Source organism: Bufo gargarizans, chromosome 1 (assembly GCF_014858855.1).
Source record: "Bufo gargarizans isolate SCDJY-AF-19 chromosome 1, ASM1485885v1, whole genome shotgun sequence".
In the NCBI taxonomy this organism is placed as follows: Eukaryota; Metazoa; Chordata; class Amphibia; order Anura; family Bufonidae; genus Bufo; species Bufo gargarizans.
In genome coordinates, this window is record NC_058080.1 from 650,595,157 (window position 1) to 650,622,787 (window position 27,631).

General features: G+C 44.1%; 1 protein-coding gene across 2 annotated transcripts in view; it reads left to right on the plus strand.

Moving 5' to 3' along the window:
- The window catches only part of EDIL3 (EGF like repeats and discoidin domains 3), an 869,353-nt gene that overhangs the window by 723,273 nt on the left and 118,449 nt on the right, over positions 1 to 27,631 (plus strand). For both annotated transcript variants that reach the window (XM_044276012.1, XM_044276013.1), the window contains exon 8: positions 3,132 to 3,316. In XM_044276012.1, the coding sequence (XP_044131947.1) occupies positions 3,132 to 3,316 (185 nt within the window). The remainder of the gene's footprint in view (positions 1 to 3,131; positions 3,317 to 27,631) is intronic.

The following is a 27,631-nucleotide window of genomic DNA, read 5'->3' on the forward strand; positions in this document are numbered from 1 at the left end:
TTTTTCTCCCCAGGGCTATCAGTGTACAGATGCCGGATCTATGCTTCTGACGTGCAGTACACATTTATCAGTTGTGTCCGGCTCCAGCATAAAACAACTGGGCAGGCAAAACTCAACAGGTTGCATGTTTCTGTGGCCTAAATGTGCTACCATAGCATTCAACATCTCCAAACTTGTCACCCATTGAGAACATCTGAGATGTCATCAGTAGACAATTGCAATGGGAGTTGATCTTTATGATTTGTGTGCCCTTGTGCATTCAGCATAGCAGAGCATTCCTCAGACAATCACTAATAACCTTGCTGATAGCATGCCATGGCATGTGTGTGTGTGTATGTGTGTGCGTGTGTATTTCTGTGCATGCCACACATACTCAATACTGGACAAATTGGGATGTTTTTACCATTTTGTTTACATTTTATATAATTTGCATATTATTAACATGTCTATACCATCATGTGATTTGCATAATTCCACAAGTTTTGCTTCTTGGGGTTATAATTTCAATGTTGAGGAGTGTATTAAGATTATTACAAATGGACGACTTTCCTCAGATATAGTTGAAACCAAAAGATGATTTAATGGATTAAACTATACAGTGACCTCAAGTAATTGTAGCAGTACCAAAGACATATCCAATATTTATATGAGCTCCCCACAACAACAGCTTGATGCAGCAGCAAGGGCAGCAAGACCTTAGTTTTATGTGTTCGGTATGGGTTCCTTACATCATCTGATGTTTTGGTTAATTTACTGTTTCTATACTTCAGTTTATGTGAAGCTTAATCTGAGTTTTACAAATGAAAAATTAACACCTTACAAAATTCCCACTTAACCCCTGAGTATTCTGTTAGATCCCTCTTGATTCAAGCCCCTGTGTAGATATGGTCCTGGCTACTGATGGTGCCCATATGTTAATTTACGGTGGTTTTCCCAGGGTAACTACATCTTTTTTCTCAAGGAGAAATCTTCTGACCTAGTGTGATGCAGATTCCATTTTTCCACTAAACTGCTTAAGAGCCCAGCTCAACCATGCTTGCAGTGAATCTTCCATATTGTAATTTAGTAGAGAACAGATGGCCATATAACCTGTGAAAACATCTGAGGGATCTCACACAAATATAGTGACTTGATTTGCTTGCCAATGAAGTATTCTGCTTTCAGATTGTAAACTGGTGGAAGTGTTGGACAGAGCATTGTTTGTGTTGTGTAAGAGCTGGAGAGACAAAACAGAAAGAGAAGCGCTGCTTTTACAGCAGGCACATTGTCTGTCATGCAGGGCTAGGCTTTTATGGGATATAGTCATTGATATTCTAGCTCTGATTTTCAGATTGATGGCCGTTTCTCAGGATCAATCATCAATATGAGACGGCACGTGTCAAACTCCCAACACCCTTGCAGATTAGCTTTTTGTAGAGGCCACTGAGTTCTATGTCATGTCACATTCATTGGTCACATGGCCAATGTGCAGCTCAGTCCATTCAAGTGAATTGAGCTGAGTTGAAATACCAAGCACAGCCACTATCAAATAAACAGCGCTGTGCCTGGTAAGCTGTGAGGAGGCAATGGTGCTCAGGGGAGGTTCACTGTGCAATGCTTCTTCATCAAACAGCTGATTGGCGAGAGTGCTGGGAATCAGACCACTGCCAATCTCATATTGATGAACTATCTTTAACTATCCTTACAATTCCTGTACTAAATGGACAGCCCTTTTAAATTTCAATGGACATAATGTAATGCTTTCATTCTCTTGTGGTGGTTCTGCGAGGAAAATGAACACTTGCTTCCCATATTTATTTATATTATCAGATTATTTTTAAGATACCCTTCTAAGTAAATCACAATTGAAATCTATTCCAGCCTGTGCCTTCATCCATATGCAAATCAGCAGGTAAGTGTACCAAGGATGGGACCAAGTCACTCTGTGAACCCTTGCTATTCCTGCTTCCTCTGTTAGCCTCTCCTTCTTGACTGACAGGGCCACGTTCCTTACATAGTCATTTTACCAGGCCTCATCAATCAAGAAAGAGAGTGAGGGACTGGCAAAGGAAGCAGTAGAAACCGCTGATTTGCATATGGAATAAAAGTACCTTTTCTCCAAAATGAAGCAGCAGATCATGGTGAAGGTAGCATTACATTCAGCTAGCACTCAATTTCCTAGTGGCAGACTGAGTTAAAGGGTTTGTCCAGGATTTTTTTTTAACCCCCCCACTCAACCAACAGGTACTTGTGAAGAGATCTAGAATTACCTGCCCCCCACTGTTCCGTTATGGCTCCATTGCTCCTGGGTTGTCTGTGCTAGACAGCTAGTCCAAGCCTGTCAATTTTTCCATGGACTGGGTCATATGTGCCACTGCAGCCAATGACTGGCTTCGGTGGTGACACAGGGATTAGGTAAGTATCGATTTCTTCACAGAGACTGCTGGGCAGGATTAGGATAAAAAATTAAATTCTGGACAATTCCTTTTAGCTATACATCTTCAAAAGTTCGAATTTACTGCTATTTAATACCAATTCATCTTCTTATAATGCAATCATTTTTCCACAAGCACCCTCCAAAAAAGATAACAAATTGGATATGTACTACAAATTACTAACAGGTTTACAGGCCGTTATACTGTTTCTGTTCGAGAACTTAGCTGAATATCATACTTGCTAGTTCTTTCATTGGTACCACTTTCCAAACTTTTTGCAATTTATATAATCAAACATTTCCTGTGAATATCAAGAAAATAAATGTTTATTCCTGGGTGTACATGATTTAAAGATAGCTTAGTATAAAGCACAACCAAGAGGAACACTGAGTTTTTGAATGAATTAAGAAAAAATGTTCAATAAAAAGTCCTTTCCGAAAGTGATTGTGAGCATCATCGTGTGGGAGCAAGTACTGTAGAACTTTGGAAGTAGCTCATTTTATTTAGACTCTTTCCTGAGGCAATTATGATTAAGCCTTTTTATATTCACCATCTGAGGGTCCATCTAGAGAGAATACTTCATTTCATTTATCTGCTCTCCCGCTGTAATAAACGCTTCTTTTTCTCCCAGAAGAGTTCATAGATTTTAAAGAACACAAATATGTTTGTTTTCTTGTAAGCCATTGTTATTATCTGTTCCACTTGATGCTTTTACAGGCTGCTCAGAACCACTAGGAATGAAATCAGGACATATACAAGATTACCAAATCACAGCCTCCAGCGTTTTCAGAACATTGAACATGGACATGTTCACTTGGGAGTCCAGAAAAGCTCGGCTAGATAAACAAGGCAAAGTGAATGCTTGGACTTCTGGAAGAAGTGATCAGTCACAGTGGTTACAGGTAATTGAATCTTTTATTCTAACTTTAGAAAATGGAATTACATTTATTTTTCAGCACACTGGAGAGAAATTAATAGTCCAAAATTATTGTGTAGGAGAAGAGGAAAATTAGTCAACAAGGAATCTATTGTGACATTGCCCTCTTGTATTCAGAATCATGACTCTTGTGTCAGCTGCTTTGGGCCACCTATGCCCACAGTCAATTAATAGCAGGAGTATGAGTATTATATCGAGAAGACAGGTGGCCCCATGGCAGAAACATGACCTGGTGTTTATAACCCCCATAACTACTAGATAATTTGTTTTGTTTGCAAACAATTCAGGTCCCCTAGAGAGTAGACGCTGGCGATGTTTCTTAACACCCTATATCAGGGTTGATAGAACCAACTTAGGCTGGGTGTTTATGATGGTGTGCCTCTGTGATGAGTAAAACCTTGGAGCGCAGCTCAAATAGTAACTAAGTATCTGGATAGCATGGAAAGGACCATGACATCCCTTTATTTATTTTCACATGTAAAAATAGCTATCAGACCATGACTTGTCTCAGAAATGGTTGTCAGAAATGGAGGAAAACAAGCATTTTTTCTAAAATGTGCTAGTTGTAGGGTTAGTGACATCACTCAGCAACAATGAGCCTATACTAGTTTTTAGGATTTCAGATGGGGTGCCGGTGCCTCTTACTGACAACACCAAGTTTATGTCATACTCTTAAATGTCAGGAGGTGCCAAAATGAATTGAAAGTACACAGAATAGATAGAAGCAACACTTCAGTGGGTTCCAGCAACCATAACCTTGATCATGTATCCAGGGCAAAGGGGAAAGAAATCACAGCACTCCCAGTAGAACCCATCAAAGAAGTAGCTCATTCATTCATGCCTATGCAGTGCTTCAGTAAGGGCAGTGTCTCTGTCCTCTGAAGTGTTGCATTGACATGTATAAATATAGGAAGGAAGTTATCATTAGTGGTGTTTTTTGTTTTATTTTGAGTCTGTATTTGGTTTGCGCCACTGTGTATAATTTCTGAAATGGCACATGGTAATAATGTATTTGGCACAAGTGTGAAGTGGTTTACGCCTATATCTTATAGAAGATAAATGAGACTTAAAATTCGGCATAAAAAAGGCCATAATCCCAGCTCAATTTTTCAAAGTGGCGTGAGGTGGTCCAGGAGGCCAGAGTTATAATATGTTGTGCAAAAAAAATCACATGCACCATTTCATCAATGTCCCTCAAAGTAGTTCCTTGATTGGACATGTTGGAAGTGCTTAGATCGATAGATAGATCAATATAGATTCCAATGCCTAAAATTTTCACTTGCCAATTTCTCCCATTGTTTCACCACAGTTGTACAAGCTTTGATTGTCTGTTTCTTTATATTTCATCTGCTTATCAGCCTCACACATTTTATAGTGATGTAATTTATTGTGACTCATTTTTCACATTTCTTAATTACTTCAAGTAAACAAGTGTTTATTCATCTAACATAGGATAATGATTTTACTGGAAATGTTTCTTAAATTTGTTTTTCTTAGGATTTGTTACATGGAAATTACTAGCTGTGCACAAATTGTGTAGATAAAAATTGCAAGTTAGCTGCATTTGTAAAGAGTTTACACAGTTTTAGATGTTTCACTAAGGAAGTTTTTAATGTACGTTCAGGCAGCTTTAATGGAAATAATAATATACTGTATGAAACTTAGAGCGTGAATATAATAAATATTTTTGATTTTGATTGTCATTTCATAAATATGGCTTCTTTTCTCAAATATGTTTTCCATAGAAATTTGCTTTTTATGGATCACTTTAGGCATAGTAATTAAAAATAAATTTGCTAGAAAATCAGTTTTTTCTTAAAGCAGCCATACCATAGAATTTGGTTTATACATGCAAGATTGCCTTGGCTAGGTATGAAGAGAAACTCAGAGATTGTAAAAGCTACATGTTTGACTTACGTCACATGTACATGACAGAGTATTAATGTATATATATCATACTGAGTTATATTAAGGCCCTTCGACTTCTTTTGAAGAAAGCCCACCTCTGAAAGGCTTAAAAGAAACAAAATTAAAGGGTTTTGCCCTTTTCAGACATTGATAGTATATCTCTAGATTATGCCAACAATGTCCGATAAGTGCAGGTCCCACTTCTGGGACACACTCTCTTGTCTCCAGAACAGGGCCCCTGAAGTGAAGAAGATAACACTGTGCATACGCACAGGGCCGGCCTTAGGTGTTTAGGCGCCCTGTGCGAGCTAACCTTGTGGCGCCCCCCCCCTCCCTCAAAAAAATAAATAAAAAAAATTGTGTGGCACAGTGTATGCTATATGTGTATAACAAACATATTTCACATGAAAACTTACAGTTACTTGGCTTGGCCCTTGGGGATCTCGGACGCCACTTCCACACTTTGGCCGGGGGCTCGGTGGAGCTGATGAGGTGTTTTATCCTAATGAGAAAGATTTCATAATAAGTATTTGGAGAAGGGGCAGAGGGATAGCAGAGCAGGGAGAGGCTGGTGCTGCTACTAGGGGGTCATACCATGGGGGAGTAATAAAGCCCACCATAATGCCCCCCCCCCAGTAGTAATAATTCTCCTTATAATGTGACAGTGCAAAAAATACCCCCTTGTAATGCCCCCATTTGAGCTAATGTCCTCATAGTGCCCCATAATGTGCCAGTATAAAATACCCCTATATAGTGCCCCTAGTAAATGACCCCATAGTGCTCCACACCCTCCTTCCTCATAGTGCCCCCCATAATGTACCAGTATAAAATGCTCCAGTAGATGCCCTCAGTGTCCCCCATAATTTGCAAGTATAAAATACCCCTTCTTAGTACCCCCCGTAGATGACCCCATAGTACTCCTCTCCTCCCTTCCCCATAGTACCCACCATGTGTCCCAGTATAAAATTGTACTGTACAGAGAGCCCATATAAAATACCCCTTCTTTGTGGCCTCAGTAGATGCCCCTATAGTGCCCCCAATCATGTGCCAGTATTAACAGCCCCCCCCCTGTGCCAGTAATAATAGCCCCCTATGCCAGTAATAGCAGCCCCCAGTAATAACAGCCCCCAGTAATAACAGCCCCTCTGTGCCAGTAATAAGAGACCCTCTGTGCCAGTATTAACAGCCCCCAGTAATAAGAGCCCCTCTGTGTCAGTAATAACAGCCCCCCTTTTGCCAGTAATAACAGCCCCCCCTTTGCCAGTAATAACAGCCCCCCTTTGCCAGTAATATTATGGGGGGGGGGGATCTGTGGATGACGGACACTGTTATGGGGGATCTGTGGATGACGGACACTGTTATGGGGGGATCTGTGGATGACGGACACTGTTATGGGGGGATCTGTGGATGACGGACACTGATATGGGGGGATCTGTGGATGACGGACACTTATGGGGAATCTGTGGATGACGGACACTTATGGGGGGATCTGTGGATGACGGACACTTGCACTGTTACAGGGGGATCTGTGGCTGGCACTGTTACAGGGGGATCTGTGGCTGGCACTGTTACAGGGGGATCTGTGGCTGGCACTGTTACAGGGGGATCTGTGGCTGGCACTGTTACAGGGGGATCTGTGGCTGGCACTGTTACAGGGGGATCTGTGGCTGGCACTGTTACAGGGGGATCTGTGGCTGGCACTGTTACAGGGAGGCGATCTGTGGCTGGCACTGTTACAGGGAGGCGATCTGTGGATGGCACTGTTATATATGTGCCATCCACAGACCCCCCACCCCATAACAGTGCCATCCACAGTGCCCCCCCAGCCCATAACAGTGCCATCCACAGACCCCCATCCCTTAACTGTGCCATCCACAGATTCCGTGTGCCCCCCCGCCGCCGTTTAAAGTTCTTAAACATGCCCCCCTCACTCCTAATAGTACCGTATATCCGAATTTATTCTGTATAATGCCGGCAGACGGGCCGGGTGGCTGGAGCGTCCCTCAGTGACGTCACTTGTCTGCGCCGCCTGCTTCATTCATAAAGAAGGCGGCGCAGGCACGTGACATCAGTGAGTGACGCGCCGGCCGCCCGGCCTGCCTGCCGGCATTATACAGAAGAAATTTGGATATACGGTACTATTAGGAGTGAGGGGGGCATGTTTAATAACTTTTAATTCAATAATACATTTTATATTAGTATACCGGAGGGAGCGGTGGGGCTATAGTACAGTGACCGCACCGCCCCACCGCTATTGCCGGCCCCCAGGTCCTCCTCCCAGTCCCTTCCCCGGCCCCCGCTCCATACATCGCGTCCAGCGCCTGCGCCGGCCTCTGATAGGCTGCAGGCACTAGGCCGGCAGCCTATCAGAGGAAGGGAAAGGGACACGCCTCTCCCTCCCCATACCGCCGCACAGGCAGGCATCTGTATTGCTGTTCTGAGGATGGCGATACAGATGACTGGAGATGAGCGCTTCCACAATGGAAGCGCTCATCTCCCTGCCGCATATTACACTGCGAGCTGTCGGCCGCCCGGCGCCCCTGTTGCTATGGCGCCCTGTGCGGCCGCACAGCCCGCACACCCCAAAGGCCGGCCCTGCATACGCAACTCCCATAGTGGTGAAAAGAGGGTGGCCGCACTTGCAAAATGTGCTCTCCTTTTTTTCTGGGGGCTCATTGTGTAAATGTATACTGCATATCCTGATCTTTTTGTAAATTCTTTTGGTAGATGAGTACTTCTCATATGAATTCTTCAAATTCTAGAAACTATTTCAACCTTGGAAGGATTTGGTAAATGACTACTTTGGGAGGGTTAATTAGGGAGATAGAAGTGGGTCTCAGAGGTGGGACCTTCACCTATCTGACATTGATGACATAACCATAAGATATGCCATCAATACCTGAGGTGTGAATACTAGTGTTGAGCGAGCATGCGCGACCGAATACAGCGTGTGCTCGAGCGCGATGCTTGAATCTCCTCCCCGCACGTTTGTTGCCTGCTACACAGCCAATAAACATTCAGGTAAGTACTGCCACTCACTGTAATGCCATAGGCATATTGGTTACTGGCATTACAGTGATTGGCTGGCCGGAACGTGTCATCGGGTGCTATAAAGCACCCAATGACACGTGGTTTGACTCAGTCTTAGTCACGGAGAGCTGTGCTGTAGAAGGGACAGATAGTGTAGGGAATTGAATTTTATTTTTTTGTTAGGCAGGGTTGGTGTTAGAGACCCAAAAGTCCTTTTAAGTACTATTGTTGTATCTGGCAGCAATATATATTTTTAGCGCAACCTGCGCTAAATAGCTTGCAATTGTTTGGCCGCTGCAGACAGCGACATTACCTGCTCTACATCTCCTGTGTAACGTGTGCGCAGACTAAAAAATATCTGTGACATCCAGTGTACTTTTTACGTAGACAGTGTCCGCTGCGGACAGTTACATTACCTGCACTACATCTTCTGTATAATGTTTGTGCATCATAAAAAAATCTGTGACATCCAGTGTACTTTTTCCGTAGACGCTGCGGACAGTGAAATGATCTGCGCTACATCTCCTGTTTAACGTGCGTGCATACTGAAAATATCTGTGACATCCAGTGTACTTTTTCCATTGATGGTGTCCACTGCGGACAGTTACATTACTGCGCTACATCACCTGTTTAACGTTTGCGCAGCCTAAAAATATCTGTTACATCAGTGTACTTTTTCCGTAGACACAGTGGACAGCGAGATTACCTGCGCTACATCTCCTGTATAACGTTTGCGCATCATAAATGTCAGTGATATTACCTGTAATTTTTTCTTAGCCACTGGTGACAGTAGCGCCAATACCTGTGGTACCTCTCCTGTATAATGTTTCTGCATCCCAAATATCAGTGACATTGACTGTAGATATAGGCTTGCGGTTCTCCCGGCGGTCGTTTCACGGCAAACTTTGTGCGTTCACGATTCGCCGAACATGCAAACATATGGACTGGTATAGGTGTGCTATTGATAGGTGTGATATACTGAGGGATGTGATATACTTATAATATACTTTCTAACATAGAAAGTATATTATAGTGCATTTGCATTGTGCAGCTGTTGTGTGCGGTTCTGCTGCGATACTGCAGCTATATACAGGGAGTGCAGAATTATTAGGCAAGTTGTATTTTTGAGGATTAATTTTATTATTGAACAACAACCATGTTCTCAATGAACCCAAAAAACTAATTAATATCAAAGCTGAATATTTTTGGAAGTAGGTTTTAGTTTGTTTTTAGTTTTAGCTATTTTAGGGGGATATCTGTGTGTGCAGGTGACTATTACTGTGCATAATTATTAGGCAACTTAACAAAAAACAAATATATACCCATTTCAATTATTTATTTTTACCAGTGAAACCAATATAACATCTCAACATTCACAAATATACATTTCTGACATTCAAAAACAAAACTAAAACAAATCAGTGACCAATATAGCCACCTTTCTTTGCAAGGACACTCAAAAGCCTGCCATCCATGGATTCTGTCAGTGTTTTGATCTGTTCACCATCAACATTGCGTGCAGCAGCAACCACAGCCTCCCAGACACTGTTCAGAGAGGTGTACTGTTTTCCCTCCTTGTAAATCTCACATTTGATGATGGACCACAGGTTCTCAATGGGGTTCAGATCAGTTGAACAAGGAGGCCATGTCATTAGATTTTCTTCTTTTATACCCTTTCTTGCCAGTCACGCTGTGGAGTACTTGGACGCGTGTGATGGAGCATTGTCCTGCATGAAAATCATGTTTTTCTTGAAGGATGCAGACTTCTTCCTGTACCACTGCTTGAAGAAGGTGTCTTCCAGAAACTGGCAGTAGGACTGGGAGTTGAGCTTGACTCCATCCTTAACCCGAAAAGGCCCTACAAGCTCATCTTTGATGATACCAGCCCAAACCAGTACTCCACCTCCACCTTGCTGGCGTCTGAGTCGGACTGGAGTTCTCTGCCCTTTACCAATCCAGCCACGGGCCCATCCATCTGGCCCATCAAGACTCACTCTCATTTCATCAGTCCATAAAACCTTTGAAAAATCAGTCTTGAGATATTTCTTGGCCCAGTCTTGACGTTTCAGCTTGTGTGTCTTGTTCAGTGGTGGTCGTCTTTCAGCCTTTCTTACCTTTGCCATGTCTCTGAGTATTGCACACCTTGTGCTTTTGGCACTCCAGTGATGTTGCAGCTCTGAAATATGGCCAAACTGGTGGCAAGTGGCATCTTGGCAGCTGCACGCTTGACTTTTCTCAGTTCATGGGCAGTTATTTTGCGCCTTGGTTTTTCCACACGCTTCTTGCGACCCTGTTGACTATTTTGAATGAAATGCTTGATTGTTCGATGATCACGCTTCAGAAGCTTTGCAATTTTAAGAGTGCTGCATCCCTCTGCAAGATATCTCACTATTTTTGACTTTTCTGAGCCTGTCAAGTCCTTCTTTTGACCCATTTTGCCAAAGGAAAGGAAGTTGCCTAATAATTATGCACACCTGATATAGGGTGTTGATGTCATTAGACCACACCCCTTCTCATTACAGAGATGCACATCACCTAATATGCTTAATTGGTAGTAGGCTTGGAGTAAGACAACATGCATAAAGAGGATGATGTGGTCAAAATACTCATTTACCTAATAATTCTGCACTCCCTGTAGAGGGACAAGGGCTAATGGAACAACTAATTTCAATGGGTGTGATATACCTGTTGCCCCAAAAAAAACAATTGAGGGGTGTGATATACCTGCTTCCACAAAATATTGATTGACGGCTGTGATATACCTGTTGCCCCAAATAAACAGGGTGGTGTGATATAACTGTTGTAGCAAATTTTATTATTGAGGGGTGTGATATACCTGCTTCCAAAAAATACTGATTAAGGGGTTTGATATACCTCCTGCTTCCACCAAATATTGATTGAGGCCTGCAATATACCTGCTTCCACAAAATACTGATTAAGGGGTTTTATATACCTACTTCCACCAAATATTGATTGAGACCTGCGATATACCTGTTCCACAAAATACTGATTAAGGGGTTTTATATACCTACTTCCACCAAATATTGATTAAGGGGTGCAATATACCTCCTTCCACAAAATACTGATTAAGGGGATTGATATATCTGCTTCCACCAAATATTAATTAAGGCCTGCAAGATAACTGATTCAACAAAATACTGATTGAGGGCTACAATATGCCTGCTTCCACAAAACATTGATTAACAGGTTTGATATACCGGTTTCCACCAAATATTGCTTAAGGCCTGCGATATACCTGCTTCCACAAATACTGCTCTTCTCTAGGGACTAAGGCACAGGGTCATCTTGAAACTGACAGGCAGATGAAGAGGCAGGCCGTTCCGCAGGTTTGGTAAGGGTCCGGCAGTTGCACCAGGCCGGAGCCTAAGTGGGAAGTTGGAGAATGCGCGTGTGATTACTTCAAAGGACGCACCAGAGTTGGTTGAGTGGCTCATTCAGCCTTCCGCTTCTGCATTCTCTTTATCCTCTGTATCTGCACCCTCCTCACTCTTTGCTGTGTGCACCCCCAAAGACACCACCACCATAGCCCCTCCACTCGAGTCAGAGGAATTATTTTCCTATCCATTCCCAGACCTTACTGATGCTCAGCCATTCTTGTTATCAAATGAGGAAGAGGAGGTAGCAAAGGCCACCACCCAGCGGTCTGACGACAGTACCCAGATCAGCCCAAGGAGGGAGGGTCCTGCTGTTGCTGCCTACTCCGAGATCTCAAATGTCAGTGGTGGTGAAGGTGACGATGATGACTTGTAGATGAACATCACGTGGGTGCCAACAATAGAGGAAGCGGAGGGCAGTTCAGAGGAAGAGACAGAGCAGCAGAGAGGGAGGAGAAGGAGGATAAGAAGGCTGAGCTCGGTGGGCACAAGAGGCAAAAATCAGACTGCAAATGTATCTGTAGCGAGCCATCCACCATGCACAGTCAATTCTGGCGCTCCCAGGATGCAGACAATTGGCTCCGCAGTGTAGGCTTTTTTTTATGTGTCAGCTGCAGACAAAAGTGTTGCCATCTGCAGCCTGTGCTGTCAACGCATAAGTCGCGTTAAGCCCAGCATTCACCTATAGATGACCGCCTTAAGAACCTGGCCTCCCATCACCGAGCCCAGTGGGAGCAACGCTGTCAGAACCAACAAAGCCACACTTCAGGCATTTCACGTCCTGCACTTCTCCTTCTCCTCTCTGCTTCCATTTGTCCTCCAATCCACCTTCCAACGTGCCGTTGTTGCATTCATCTAGCAGAAGGCAGGCTTCGGTTGCCCATATGTTCAAGCATAAAAAGTTGATGCTGCTGGATAACCCTTTTGCCCAATGGCTGACCACTGGCTTGTGGGAACTGCTAGCCCGCCAACTACTGCCATAAAAACTGATGGACTCGGAGGCCTTTCGAAAATTTGTGGCCATTGGCACAGAAGGTAATCCCAGAGCTAGATGGCCACGTTCAGTGGCAAGTGAATATATCTCTGGCACACAGTGTCGGTACCAAGATACATCTGACCACAGACACGTGATCTAGCAAACACGGGCAGGGAAGGTACATCACTTTTACTGTCCACTGGGTAAACCTTCTGACGGCTGTCAAGAATGTAACTCTTGACATCCGTGTGGATTTGGTGTTACCGCCACAGATTGCATGCAGGCCTGCCTCTTCTTCTCCTACTCATTCCTTCATCTCCTCCTCGGCTGACTCCTCCTTTTCCACTGCTACCGCCTCTTCCACTGCACCCCTCAAACTCCCCAGAACCTATGCGACGTGCCAGTTGAGACATAGCCATGCTGTGCTGCGGCTGTTGTACCTGGAAGCCAAGAGCCACACCGGTCCTGCACTGCTTTCAACTCTGCGGTCACTGGACGATCAGTGGCTAACCCCGCTCAATTTTTCAGTTGGTAAAGTGATGTGCGATAACAGTCCCAATCTGCCGAGCGCGTTGAAACAGGGCAAAATGACACACATGCCATGCATGGCACAACTTACTCATGAAGCAATTCGTTGCCAAATTCCCCGGGGTCCAGGACATCTTGCAGCATGCCAGGAAATTCTCTGGCGATTTTAGAATATATTGCACGGCCATTGCTCGCCTTGCTGACATTCAGTGGCGACACCACCTGCCAGTCAGAGGTATGATTTTTGACAGCCTAACTCGCTGGAACTCCACCTTGTATATGCTTGATAGGCTGCTCCCGCAGCAACATGCCGTTAATGACTACCTGCACGAACTCTGCAGAGGGACCAGTTCTGGGGAGATTGGTTTGTTTTCACCCCGCCAGTGGCTGCTCATGCTCGATGCATGCAGACTTCTGAGGCCATTTGATAAGAACACCAAACTGGTCAGTCGCAGCCAGGGCGCCATCAGTGACATTGTACCTTACACCTTCTTTCTGGAGCGTGCATTGCGTCATGTCATTGATGAAGCTGTCGAGCAGTAGGAGCTGAAAGATGAGGAAGTCGCAATGCTGAATGAATTCCCAGGGGGAGCTACTCCATCTGAGACAAGTCAGCAGGAGTCTAAAGAGGAGTCATAGGGGGGTGGTGGCTGGGGGGAGGAGGAGGAGGAGAAGCAAGAAGAGCAGGCTTTGAGAGGGACTTTAAACTTTTCGGGATCCCTGGTTTTGTCCATGGCTGGAGGGTGGAGACCGAGGACAACATTCTCCTGGGTGATGAGCAGAAGACAGGGCACTCCACCACTTCCAATTTAGTGCAAATAGGGGCCTTTATGCTCCAGTGTTTGAAGACGGACCCCGGTATAAAAAGCATAAAGGGCAAGGCCAGTACTGGGTGGCAACGTACTTAGACCCCCGGTACAAACACAAAATAGCGGACATGTTACCAGCATCACAGAGGGCTGTCAGAATGCAGCATTTCCAGGCCTTACTGCGAGAGATGCTGCATTCTGCTGTTGCAGGCAGTGCATAAAATTTCCACCCACAGCAATACAGGTGCGGGTACTAATCCTACCGCGCCTGCAAGAAGAGGGTGTTTTGAAGTTGTGTTGGTCACTACGGATATGAAATCATTCTTGCAGCCAACCCATCAAGAGCCGCGCTCCGAATCCAGCCTCAGGGAACACCAACCTGAGGTTCTCCAGCTGTTGTAAAACTACAACTCCCACCATGCCCTGCTGTAAGCTGATAGATGTAGGTAGCCTGGGCATGCTGGGAGTTGTAGTTTTGCAACAGCTGGAGAGCCTCAGGTATGCCATCTGTGACCTAGACCGACAGGTGTCCAACTACATCAGGTTAACGGCTGATGTAGATGCTCTGAGAAGCGAGGAACCCCTTGACTACTGGATGTGCAGGCTTGACCTGTGGCCAGAAAAAATAAAGAAAATATCTGATACGTTGCCTGGACTTTTCGCGCTGCAGATTTTAGTATAGTAATGTGGGTCAAGTTCACTTTAAATCCAAATTGTACGAAAATGCGGTTTTACACCATCAGAGCACGGGATGAAATGTAAGTACTCATAAAATTCCTCCCCTCATCCAAACCTAGAAAACCCAGGGGATTGCATAACAGTGAAGAACATTCACATATATGTCTCGTAAAAAGGTTTATTGTACTCACAAAGTTACACTTGTAATCGGCATATCAGAATTTAAAATCTCCACGCTGCCCGACCCGAGTTTAGCTGCTTGAGCTTCGTCAGGGAGGTCTACTTAGCCTCAATCAATTTTTTTATCCCTTTATTAGCCCTCCCTCTCCCAGCATTCCAGCATGTAAAACTTTAGTATCAACCATAAATAATACATAAAGTAGTGAATTAAAAATAAATAACTATAACTATACATCCAAGCCTAAACATTTTTTTTTTAACATTTGCGTCAAACTTTTTTTCAAAAAGCTAAATACCTACTTCTTATGAAACCACTACATATTAGATCACATGATCGGACCCATGTGACCCAAACCCTAGCTCACATGGCCACGATCACATGGAAACATCAACCACTCATGGATTACCCTGCCCACGCTAAGGTCCTACTTCGTATGAAACCATTATATATTAAAACACATAATCAGACCCATGTGACCCAGCAGAAATTGCACGGAAGTAAAGGAGAACAAAGCCAATTAATTAAGGGTAGATTTTTAGAGAAGGGAATAATGAAGAAAATTTAGAAAGATGTAGGGTGGAAATAGAAGAAGGTATAGATAAACACGGAAGGATAATTAATGTTAAACATTAAAAAAAGACTTCCAATTTATTTTTATGACACAGTTTAACACTAAGGCAGCTTTACGGAAAAGTATGATCAAGAAACACTGGAATGTTCTGAAAAATTATCCTATAATAGGAAGGAGATTCCGAATCAACCTACTGTATGATACTTTTTAAAAAAGCTAAAAATTTGCAGAACAATCTGGTATATAGCATGGGACCCACTACCACAAAGGCAAAAACTAATAGTCAAATTAAGAGCAAATATACCTGGTGTGGGTTTTGCCTACCATGTAAAAACAGGGCACCCGAAAAGAGAATGAGGACAGTCGATACAGTATACTCTAATAGTGAAAAACAGGAGTTTGAGCAGCTCTCACCTGCCAAGGATTCCACTATTATAGCGCGGACCAGCTCCTTCACCCGAAGTAGGAGAAATAGGTATGAAAACGAAAAAAGGAATGGTAGGTCCAGCTTGTATTCGTGGAAGTCCAAAGCTTTATTCAATATTCAATAAAAGTCCAAGTACAGGAATGCAGGTCTACATGTTTCAGGCACAATCAAATCCTAGCCCTTATTCATGACATGTTCCAGCACACTGCAGAAAGTTTTTATAGAGAGGAGGGAGGGACCGACTTTCTCACCTGAATTAATCAGGCTGAAGTTCAACCACTCCCAACCCATCTACAAAACAACACTCCATTAAAAGCATACCATACATTTATGTGATGTATAAAAAACATAAGAGAAATACAGTTATAATAACGGAACTGGGAAAGGAGAATAAAAAAGAGATGGAGGAAAACTGTATGATCAATAATCAAAAGATCAATATTGTAGGATGAGGTCAAGTTTTTTATTCAGACCATGAGGTTGGCGACTTCCTAACTGGAAAATCCAGTAGGATTCTCTGTTCAAAAGTTTACGTTTTCTGTCACCACCTCTTAAGGGTTTTTTAACTTTTTCTATACCTTGTGCTGACATATATGAGACATCCCCACCATGCACTGTGGCAAAGTGGAGACTTGCCGCAGAAACATTACGATTGGCATGGTGCGGTATGTCTGATATAAGTTTCCTAATGCGAGTTTTTATGGCATTTGTTGTGCATCCTATATATTGCAACTTGCATTTAGTGCATGTTATGCAGTAAATGGCAAAGGTGGTATTACAATTGAGAAATGAACGAATCTTGAAAGTCTGTCCATTGACAGTAGATTCAAAATTCTGGCTGATTTTCATGTATTTGCAACAAATACAAATGGAATGACCACATTTGTAGTTCCCTTTTGTAGATAACCAAGTACTCTGAATAGAGTGAGATTTATCATTTCTAAAGAGGGAAGGACTTATTGAGCTAGCTATGGTAGGTGCTTTTTTAGCTGCACATTTTACACCCTTTTGTGCCATAGCTGCCCATGCCTTGTCGCAAGCCAGAACCGGAAAGTGTTTTTTACAATATTACAAATTTGAGTATATTCCCTGCTGTATTGTGTTACAAAGATATTTTTTCTTTCGTAATTCAGTGTCTCTCTGGTATTGTAGCTAGATTGTTTTACATTGTTAGTTAATAGTGAATTTCTATCAATGTTCAATACCTCTCTGTTACATTTGTCTAACATTTTTTGTGAATAAGCCCTATGTGTTAATCTTTTGGTGATATTTTCTGCCTCTGTTTTGTAGGCTGACTCGTCGCTGCAATTCCTTTTAGCTCTGATTAGTTCACCCTTAGGTATATTCCTGATGGTATGGGTAGGATGGCATGATTGTGCATGCAATAGTGTATTACCCGCTGTTTGCTTTCTGTGTGTGCTGGTGTATATGGAGGCTGTGGCGGAGTCCCCCCTGAGTCTGAGATCTAAAAATTCGATGTCATTCATGCTGTGTTGAACGGTAAACTGGATACCATTCACACAGGAATTCAGATAATCCGTGAATAGCGGTACGGCCGCCACATCGCCCGACCAGATAAAGATCAGGTCGTCGATGTAACGGCCATACCACCTCACGTGATCCGAAAAAGGGTTGGTGTCGATGAGGAGAAAGCTCCTCTCCCACCATGCCATAAAAATATTAGCAATGGAAGGAGAGAACTTGGCCCCCATCGACACACCTGATGTCTGCAGGAAAAACTTTCCATCAAACATAAAATAATTTCGTCTCAGAAGGAAGTCCACCACAGCCACCACATACTCTGATAGCACCGCAGAAAAATTTCCAAAGTTTTCCAAGAACCAAACCAGCGAGATGTAAACCATATTATGAGGGATGCTAGGATAAAGAGCAATTACATCCGCAGTAACCCAAGAAAATTCCTGGGTCCATTCAAGCTCCTGTATCGCTTGTAAAACCGATTTGGTATCCCTTAAAAAACCAGGAATGTTGGGAATCAGAGGTTGCAGTAACGAGTCAACCCACTGACAGAGACGTTCAGAGTAAGACCCTATACCTGAGACTATTGGTCTCAGGGGAGGTGGAAAAATCAACTTGTGAACTTTTGGTAGGGCATGTAGAATAGGGGTAACAGGGAAGGCAACATAGATATAATCATGGTCTTTTTGGCTAAGAATACCTAAGTTGGAACCATGCATCAATAACGTTTTCATTTCTAATTGAAAAGAGGGGAGCGGGTCACTTGGTAAACTCCTATAGGTCTTATCTTTTTGTAACATCTGATTAATTTGACATCTATAGAGTTCACTATCCAAAATGACCACAGCTCCCCCCTTGTCAGCTTGTTTCACAACAATGTCATCTCTATTTTGAAGACTGCGCAGTGCTAATGATTCTCTCTTAGTCAAATTGTCATTGTGAGAATCATTATGTTGTGAAGATACAAGCAAGTTCAATGAGACAAGATCCCTTTCAACCAATTCCTGAAATCTATCCAGTGCATGAGACCTGGATTGCACTGGATAGAAATCACGGTTGGAAGGGTTAAAGTCTGGTTTACTGCGGATGTAATTGCTCTTTATCCTAGCATCCCTCATAATATGGTTTACATCTCGCTGGTTTGGTTCTTGGAAAACTTTGGAAATTTTTCTGCGGTGCTATCAGAGTATGTGGTGGCTGTGGTGGACTTCCTTCTGAGACGAAATTATTTTATGTTTGATGGAAAGTTTTTCCTGCAGACATCAGGGGTGTCGATGGGGGCCAAGTTCTCTCCTTCCATTGCTAATATTTTTATGGCATGGTGGGAGAGGAGCTTTCTCCTCATCGACACCAACCCTTTTTCGGATCACGTGAGGTGGTATGGCCGTTACATCGACGACCTGATCTTTATCTGGTCGGGCGATGTGGCGGCCGTACCGCTATTCACGGATTATCTGAATTCCTGTGTGAATGGTATCCAGTTTACCGTTCAACACAGCATGAATGACATCGAATTTTTAGATCTCAGACTCAGGGGGGACTCCGCCACAGCCTCCATATACACCAGCACACACAGAAAGCAAACAGCGGGTAATACACTATTGCATGCACAATCATGCCATCCTACCCATACCATCAGGAATATACCTAAGGGTGAACTAATCAGAGCTAAAAGGAATTGCAGCGACGAGTCAGCCTACAAAACAGAGGCAGAAAATATCACCAAAAGATTAACACATAGGGCTTATTCACAAAAAATGTTAGACAAATGTAACAGAGAGGTATTGAACATTGATAGAAATTCACTATTAACTAACAATGTAAAACAATCTAGCTACAATACCAGAGAGACACTGAATTACAAAAGAAAAAATATCTTTGTAACACAATACAGCAGGGAATATACTCAAATTTGTAATATTGTAAAAAAACACTTTCCGGTTCTGGCTTGCGACAAGGCATGGGCAGCTATGGCACAAAAGGGTGTAAAATGTGCAGCTAAAAAAGCACCTACCATAGCTAGCTCAATAAGTCCTTCCCTCTTTAGAAATGATAAATCTCACTCTATTCAGAGTACTTGGTTATCTACAAAAGGGAACTACAAATGTGGTCATTCCATTTGTATTTGTTGCAAATACATGAAAATCAGCCAGAATTTTGAATCTACTGTCAATGGACAGACTTTCAAGATTCGTTCATTTCTCAATTGTAATACCACCTTTGCCATTTACTGCATAACATGCACTAAATGCAAGTTGCAATATATAGGATGCACAACAAATGCCATAAAAACTCGCATTAGGAAACATATATCAGACATACCGCACCATGCCAATCGTAATGTTTCTGCGGCAAGTCTCCACTTTGCCACAGTGCATGGTGGGGATGTCTCATATATGTCAGCACAAGGTATAGAAAAAGTTAAAAAACCCTTAAGAGGTGGTGACAGAAAACGTAAACTTTTGAACAGAGAATCCTACTGGATTTTCCAGTTAGGAAGTCGCCAACCTCATGGTCTGAATAAAAAACTTGACCTCATCCTACAATATTGATCTTTTGATTATTGATCATACAGTTTTCCTCCATCTCTTTTTTATTCTCCTTTCCCAGTTCCGTTATTATAACTGTATTTCTCTTATGTTTTTTATACATCACATAAATGTATGGTATGCTTTTAATGGAGTGTTGTTTTGTAGATGGGTTGGGAGTGGTTGAACTTCAGCCTGATTAATTCAGGTGAGAAAGTCGGTCCCTCCCTCCTCTCTATAAAAACTTTCTGCAGTGTGCTGGAACATGTCATGAATAAGGGCTAGGATTTGATTGTGCCTGAAACATGTAGACCTGCATTCCTGTACTTGGACTTTTATTGAATATTGAATAAAGCTTTGGACTTCCACGAATACAAGCTGGACCTACCATTCCTTTTTTCGTTAGTATACTCTAATAGTAACAACCAATCGTTCAAAATAAAAGGCAATCTTTCATGCAACCACACTGGTGTTGTATACGTACTGGAGTGTCTTTGCGGCCTCAGTACATTGGGAGAACTACTCGGAATATAAAAACTAGGATACAAGAACATATCCGTAATATAAAAAAAGGTTTAGAGACGCACAGTGTGTCTTTGCACTTCAAAATGGTACATCAGAAGAACCCTAGAGGATTGCGATTTATGGGGGTGGAGAGTGTAAAATCTTTGCTACGTGGTGGTGACCCTGTAGCCAGAATTAATAGATGAGAAGTTGAATGGATGTATAGGTTAGGGACTCTGCAACCGAGTGGGTTAAATAAAGAGTGTGACATCAGACAGTGTATTGCTTGATCTTACTGGTTTTTGGACTATTTTCATACTTTAGGTAGGTTGTCATAGGACCTTAGTGAGGGCGGGGTAATCTATAAGTGGTTGGTGTTTCCATGTGATCGTGGCCATGTGAGCTAGGGTTTGGGTCACATGGGTCTGATCATGTGATCTAATATGTAGTGGTTTGATACGAAGTAGGTATTTTGCTTTTTGAAAATAAGTTTGACGCAAATATATAAAAAAAAAAGATGTTTAGGCTCGGATGTATAGTTACATTTTTTTTTTACACATGATTTTATGCATTATGTATGGTTGATACTGAAGTTTTACATGCTGGAATGCTGGAAGAGGGAGGGCTAATAAAGGGATTAAAAATGATTGAGGCTAATTATCCCCCCCCCCCCCCCCCCCCCCGACGAAGCTCAAGCTGCTAAACCTGGGTCGGGCAGCATGGAGATTCTAAATTCTGATATGCTGATTATAAGTGTAACTTTGTAAGTACAATCAACCTTTTTACGGGACATATATGTGAATGTGCTTGACTATTCTGTGACCCCTTGGTTTGTATAGGTTTGGATGAAGGGAGGAATTTTATGAGTACTTACATTTCGTCCCATAATTGGATCTGATGGTGTAAAACCGCATGGTGTGAAAGAGGACCTCAGGAATATCTGCAGTGCGATCCTTTGACCTGTGGCCAGAGCTGGCACAATTTGCCATGGAACTCTTAGCTTGCCCCTTGCCGAGTGTCCTGTCCGAGAGGACGTTCAGCGCAGCAAGGGGGATCGTGACCGATAAGCGCACTCGCCTAGCTCACGACAGTGTGGACTACCTCACATTTCTAGAAATTAATGAGGCATGGATCTCGGAGGAATTCAACACCTGTGACGACCATAATTGAATTTCCTCATGCCAGCCCACACATTTCCGCCACCACCCAGAACAAAGAATGGTCCTTGTCTTATGTATATATAGTGGCTTAAAAGGCCTTTTCTGTCAGGTGAATGCCTAATATTTGGGGCCTTTACTCCAGTGGCCTACAGTGCAAATTTTATCCAGTGACAGCCTAATGTACCTCCAGCCACATCATCACAAGTTCTTTTCTGTCAGATGAATGCTTAATTTTTAGGGCCTGTACTCCTGTGGCCCAAAATAAAAAATTTCTAGGCTCCAGCAGGGCACATTTTTGAGAGTTTCCCTTTAAGATGCATTAAAAATGGCCACTGATTAAAATACATATATTTTGTGTGAATTTTTGTCAATGATCCCCCTCTGGTATGTCACTGTCCATGTTGTGGGACTATTTGTGCACTTCTAGCAAGTATTTGGTGGCTTAAAATATGACCTGAAGGTTTTTCAGGTTTGCCTACCATTAAAGTCAAAGGATCCAGCCGAGATCCAGCCTTTTCTGTCAGATGAATGCCTAATTTTTGGGGCCTTTACTCCAGTGGCCTACATTGCAATTTTTATCCAGTGACAGCCTAATGTACCTCCAGCCACATCATCACAAGTTCTTTTCTGTCAGATGAATGCTTAATTTTTGGGGCCTGTACTCCTGTGGCCCAAAATAAAAAAATTCTAGGCTCCAGCAGGGCACATTTTTGAGAGTTTCCCTTTAAGATGCATTAAAAATGGCCACTGATTAAAATACATTTATTTTGTGCGGATTTTTGCCAATGATCCCCCTCTGGTATGTCACTGTCCATGTTGGGGGACTATTTGTGCACTTCTAGCAAGTATTTGGTGGCTGAAAATATGACCTGAAGGTTTTTCAGGTTTGCCTGCCATTAAAGTCATTGGATCCAGCCAAGATCGCGATACATCCCGGCTAATGTTCGTCCATCATAAATGGACTGTAATTTTTTCTTAGATACTGGTGACAGCAGCGCCATTACCTGTGGCACCTTTTCTTGTAAAACGTTTGAGCATCCCAAATATCTGTGACATTGACTGTAATTTATTTACGCAAACACTTTAAAAAACAGCGCTACTGTAAGTGTGACATACTTGCAAACATATATACCATTTAATATGATGAAGGAGAGCAGTAAGGGACGGGGAAGTAGCCGTGCTGCTGATGGAGCACGCAGAGGCCATGGCCCTGTGTGCGGTGAAACTGTGCCTGCTGGCAGAGCTCAAGAAACACACTCATCCACGATACCTAGCTTCATGTCCCAGTTTGAAAGGCGGCGCAGGACACCACTCTCGAAGTCAGACCAGTGGGAGCAGGTGTTCGGTTGGATTGCAGCAGATAATGCTTCCAGTCGGTTAAGCACCACCCTGTCTTCCACAAAGTCAATTTTCAGTAGCCAAGAGTCTGGCCAACAAAATCCTCGCCCTGATCCTCCTTCCTCTCACCATGGAGAGTCTTTGCAGACCAGTGATCCCACACTTGGATATTCCAAGGAGCTCTTTTTAGCGCCATTCCTTAATTTGGGCCTCTTGCCAAGCCAGCTTGAAGAGGGACATGAGGAGATCTTGTGCACTGATTCCCAAACTCTTGAGCATCCACAGTCAGAAGAAGATGGCTGTGGGGAACGGCAATTAGCGTTTCACGAGGTGAATGATGATGATGATGAGACACAGTTGTCAATAAGTGAGGTTGTTGTTAGGTCAAAGAGTCAGGAGGATGATCAGAGTGAGGAAGTGGAAGAGGAAGTGGTGGACGATGAATTCACTGACCCAACCTGGGAAGGTGGCAAGCCGGGCGAGGACAGCAGTACAGAGGAGCACTGCAACAGGCTGGAAGAGGCAGTGGGGAGAAAGCGGTCCACACCTAACAGGCCCGCAAATGTTCCCTGGAGCACCCCCTTGCAGACATCTCCCTTGCCAAGGGGTAGGTATTCCACAGACTGGCGCTTTTTTGATGAAAGTGCGGACGATAAAAGAATTGTCATTTGCAACCTGTGCCATACCAAAATGAGCAGAAGCATGAACACTAGCAACCTCACCACCACCAGCATGATCAGGTACATGGCATCCAAGCACTCTAATAGGTGGGCCGAACGCCTGGGTCCACAATCAGTGTCTGCGAGTCACACCACTGCCTCCTCTTCCCCTGTGTTACGCGCTGGCCAATCCCTTGTACAAGACGCAGGCTTGGATGCCTCCCGCCCTGCACCTGGACTTTCGCAAGCACCATCAGCTAGCACATCCACTTCTGTGTACCAGCGCAGCATACAGATGTCCATACCGCAGGCCTTTGAACGAAAGCGCAAATACCCAGCCACCCACAGGCCATAGTACTACATGCGCACCTTTCCAAAATGCTGACCCTGGAAATGTTGCTATTTAGGCTTGTGGACACTGAGGCTTTCCGCAGCCTGATGGCGGTGGCTGTCCCTCGTTACTCAGTCCCCAGCCACCACTATTAGGTCTGGTGTGCCATTCCTGCCTTACACCAGCATGTGTCCTATAACATCACCCGTGCCATGACCAACGCAGGTTTTGGGAAGGTCCACTTAACGACTGACACATGGGAAAGTGCTTGTGGCCAGGGACGCTACATTTCCCTGACAGCACACTGGGTGAAAATTGTGGAGGCCGGAAGTGAGTCATACCCTGGGATGGCACAGGTGCTAGCGACGCCAAGGATTTCGGGCCCTACTTCCATCAGGATTTCCGCCATCACCTACATTAGTGGCTGCAACTCCCCCCTTCTCATCCTTCACCTCCTCCACTTCCACCTCTGAATTGTCATCTTGCAGCACCAGTCAGACATCAGTCAGTAGCTGGAAGCAGTGTATGTCACAGATGGTGTAACAGAAAACAAGAAGTTACAAATAAGGATCCAACTGGCTTGATCCGAAACTAAGGAACAAAAGGGTGTCCCCTATTTAAGCCCTGAAACTCTCCCTGTCTTCTCAGCCCATGCAAAGATCTCTATGATAGAAAATTGCATGCCCTCGTGTCTCGACTGTATGACACCTGAACACCCTATAATAGTGAGGGGACAGGACCACCCACTCCCTACACTTAATACGGAGGGAGTCAGGGTCACCTAGGATCAAGCAAACAGGAAAACACAAATCAATGAACAGACTTATTTGTAGAAGCATCAGTTGTAGCATCCAGCATGTATACACTCCAGGAAGTTGTATAAACCGCAAAGTGATGCAGTATGGGAGGGGATTTAAAGGGATGCAATCAGTGCAACTAGATGACAGCTGAGAGAGGGAAACGAGATGACAAAACGAAAGCAAAACAAAAGAACCTCAAGCAGGAGGTTCTGAAGAACGTCTGTCAGAGCTTCTCAGATGTCTGGCGGTGACAGCGTAGCACTGCAGTGGGGAAGCGGCAACAGGTCGTGCTGAAATTTATTTACTTAGATGACAAACAGCACACCGCTACAGAGCTGTGGCAGCATATAAGGGATCAAACTGAGCTGTGGCTCTCGCCACTCAACCTACAACCAGACATGTTTGTGTCTGATAATGGCCATAACTTGGTGGCAGGTTTGGAGCTCAGCAAGCTCGCACACACCATGCCTAGCCCACGTATTCAACTTAGTGGTTCAGTGGTTTCTCAAAACCTACCCCAATTTGCCTGAGCTACTGGTGAAGGCGCGCTGTGTGTGTGCCCATTTCCGAAAGTCATCTACAGCTGCCGCCGGTCTGGCAGTGGTTCAGCAGCGCTTGCAATTGCCAGCTCACAGACTGTTGTGCGATATGAGCACATGCTGGAACTCCACGTTCCACATGTTGGCCAGGCTTTGTGATCAGCAGAGGGCAGTAGTGGAATACCATCTGCAACATGGTCGCCGCATTTGCAGTCAGCTTTCGCTCTTCACAAGCGATGAGTGGGCATGGATGACTGACCTCTGTGAGGTTTTACGCAACTTTGAGGAATCAACACAGATGGTGAGTGGTGATGCTGCTATTATCAGTGTAACCATCCCACTTCTGTGTCTACAGATGCGCTCGCTGCTCACAATTAAGGCGGACACTTTGCATGTGAAAGAGGTGGAAATAGGGGTAGACAGTATACAGGGTGATAGCCAGACCACCCTCTGTTCGTCTTCTCAGAGTGAATTGGATGATGAGGAGGAGGAGGAGCAGGAGACGATGCCTCCGCTACACAGGGTAGTACCCATAGCAGGTTTATTCCATCTGTTCAGCATGGATGGGCCGAAGACGAGGAAGAGGATGAGGAGATTGAGAGTCATCCTCCTGATGAGGGCAGCAAAGTCTTGTCTGTTGAGACTTGGCCACACATGGCTGACTTTACACTATGCTACCTTTCCCGTGATCCTCGCGTTATACGCATTTTGGCCAACACCGATTACTGGTTGTTCACCCTCCTCGACCCCCGCTACAAAGATAACTTCTCATCTCTCTTTCCTGTGGTGGAGAGGACTAGCAAAATGGTGCAATACTAGAAGGTCCTTCTGGAAAAATTGCTCCAGTTTCCATCTGACAACGCTAGCGGCAGAGTACGTAGTTTCTTGGGAAACCGAGAAGGGAAGACGAGGGGAACACACAGCAGTTCCAACATAGGCAGGGAAACACTCTCTAAGGCCTGGGACAGTTTTATTACACCCTGCCAGCACCCTCACCCTGATGCATGGCTTACTGTCACAAGGAGGAAAAATTTGATCCCTTTGTGCCTTAAAACCATTGGGTGTCCAAGCTGGACATGTGACACAAACTGGCGCTCTACGCCTTGGAGGTGCCGGCTTGCCCTGCCGCCAGCGGTTTCTCAGAGCGGGTATTTAGTGCTGCTGGGGTCATGATAACTGATAAGCGCATCCGCCTGTCAACTGATAATGCTGACCGGTATACTCTGATCAAAATGAACAAGGCCTGCATTGCCCCTGACTGCTATACTCCATCAGAGGAAAGCGGCTGAACATAAAGGCACTTTAAATATGGCTTTTATGGTGTATTAAATACACTGTATTCACATGGAACACTTCCACCACAAAAAAGGGTATATGGTTCAATCTTCCTTTTCTCGTCCTCCTCCATTATATCAACATGTTTTAGATGACCAGCTCAGCAGCAGACCCTTGCCTCTAATGTTTTAGATGGTCAGCTCAGCAGCAGGCCATCACCCATAATTTATTACATGGTCAGATTAGCAGCAGGCCCTCTCCCCTAATGTTTTAGATGGTCAGCTCAGCAGCAGGCTCTCGCCCATAATGTTTTGGATGGTCAGCTCAGCAGCAGGCACTCGCCCCTAATGTTTTAGAGATTCAGCTCAGCAGCAAACCCTCACTCCTAATGTTTTAGATGTTAGCTCAGCAGCAGATCCTCACCCCTAATGTTTTTCGATGGTCAGTTCAGCAGCAGGCCCTTGCCCATAATGTTTTAGATGTTCAGCTCAGCAGCAGGCCCTCTCCCATAATATTTTAGATGGTCAGATTAGCAGCAGGCCATCGCCCATAATTTTTTACATGGTCAGATTAGCAGCAGGCCCTCTCCCCTAATGTTTTAGATGTTCAGCTCAGCAGCAGGCCCTCTCCCATAATATTTTAGATGGTCAGATTAGCAGCAGGCCATCGGCCCTAATGTTTTAGAGATTCAGCTCAGCAGCAGACCCTCACTCCTAATGTTTTAGATGTTAGCTCAGCAGCAGATCCTCACCCCTAATGCTTTAGATGGTCAGCTCAGCAGCAGGCCCTTGCCCATAATGTTTTAGATGTTCAGCTCGGCAGCAGGCCCTCTCCCATAATGTTTTAGATGGTCAGATTAGCAGCAGGCCATTGCCTCTAATTTTCTACATGGTCAGATTAGCAGCAGGCCCTCGCCCCTAATGTTTTAGATCAGGGATCAGCAACCTTCGGCACTCCAGCTGTTGTGAAACTACAATTCCCAGCATGCTCCATTCATTTCTATGTGAGTTCTTAGAAGAGCAGAGTAAGTATGCATGCTGGGAGTTGTAGTTTCCTCACCCCTAATGCTTTAGATGGTCAGCTCAGCAGCAGGCACTCGCCCCTGTTTTAGAAATTCAGCTCAGCAGCAGACCCTCACTCCTAATGTTTTAGATGTTAGCTCAG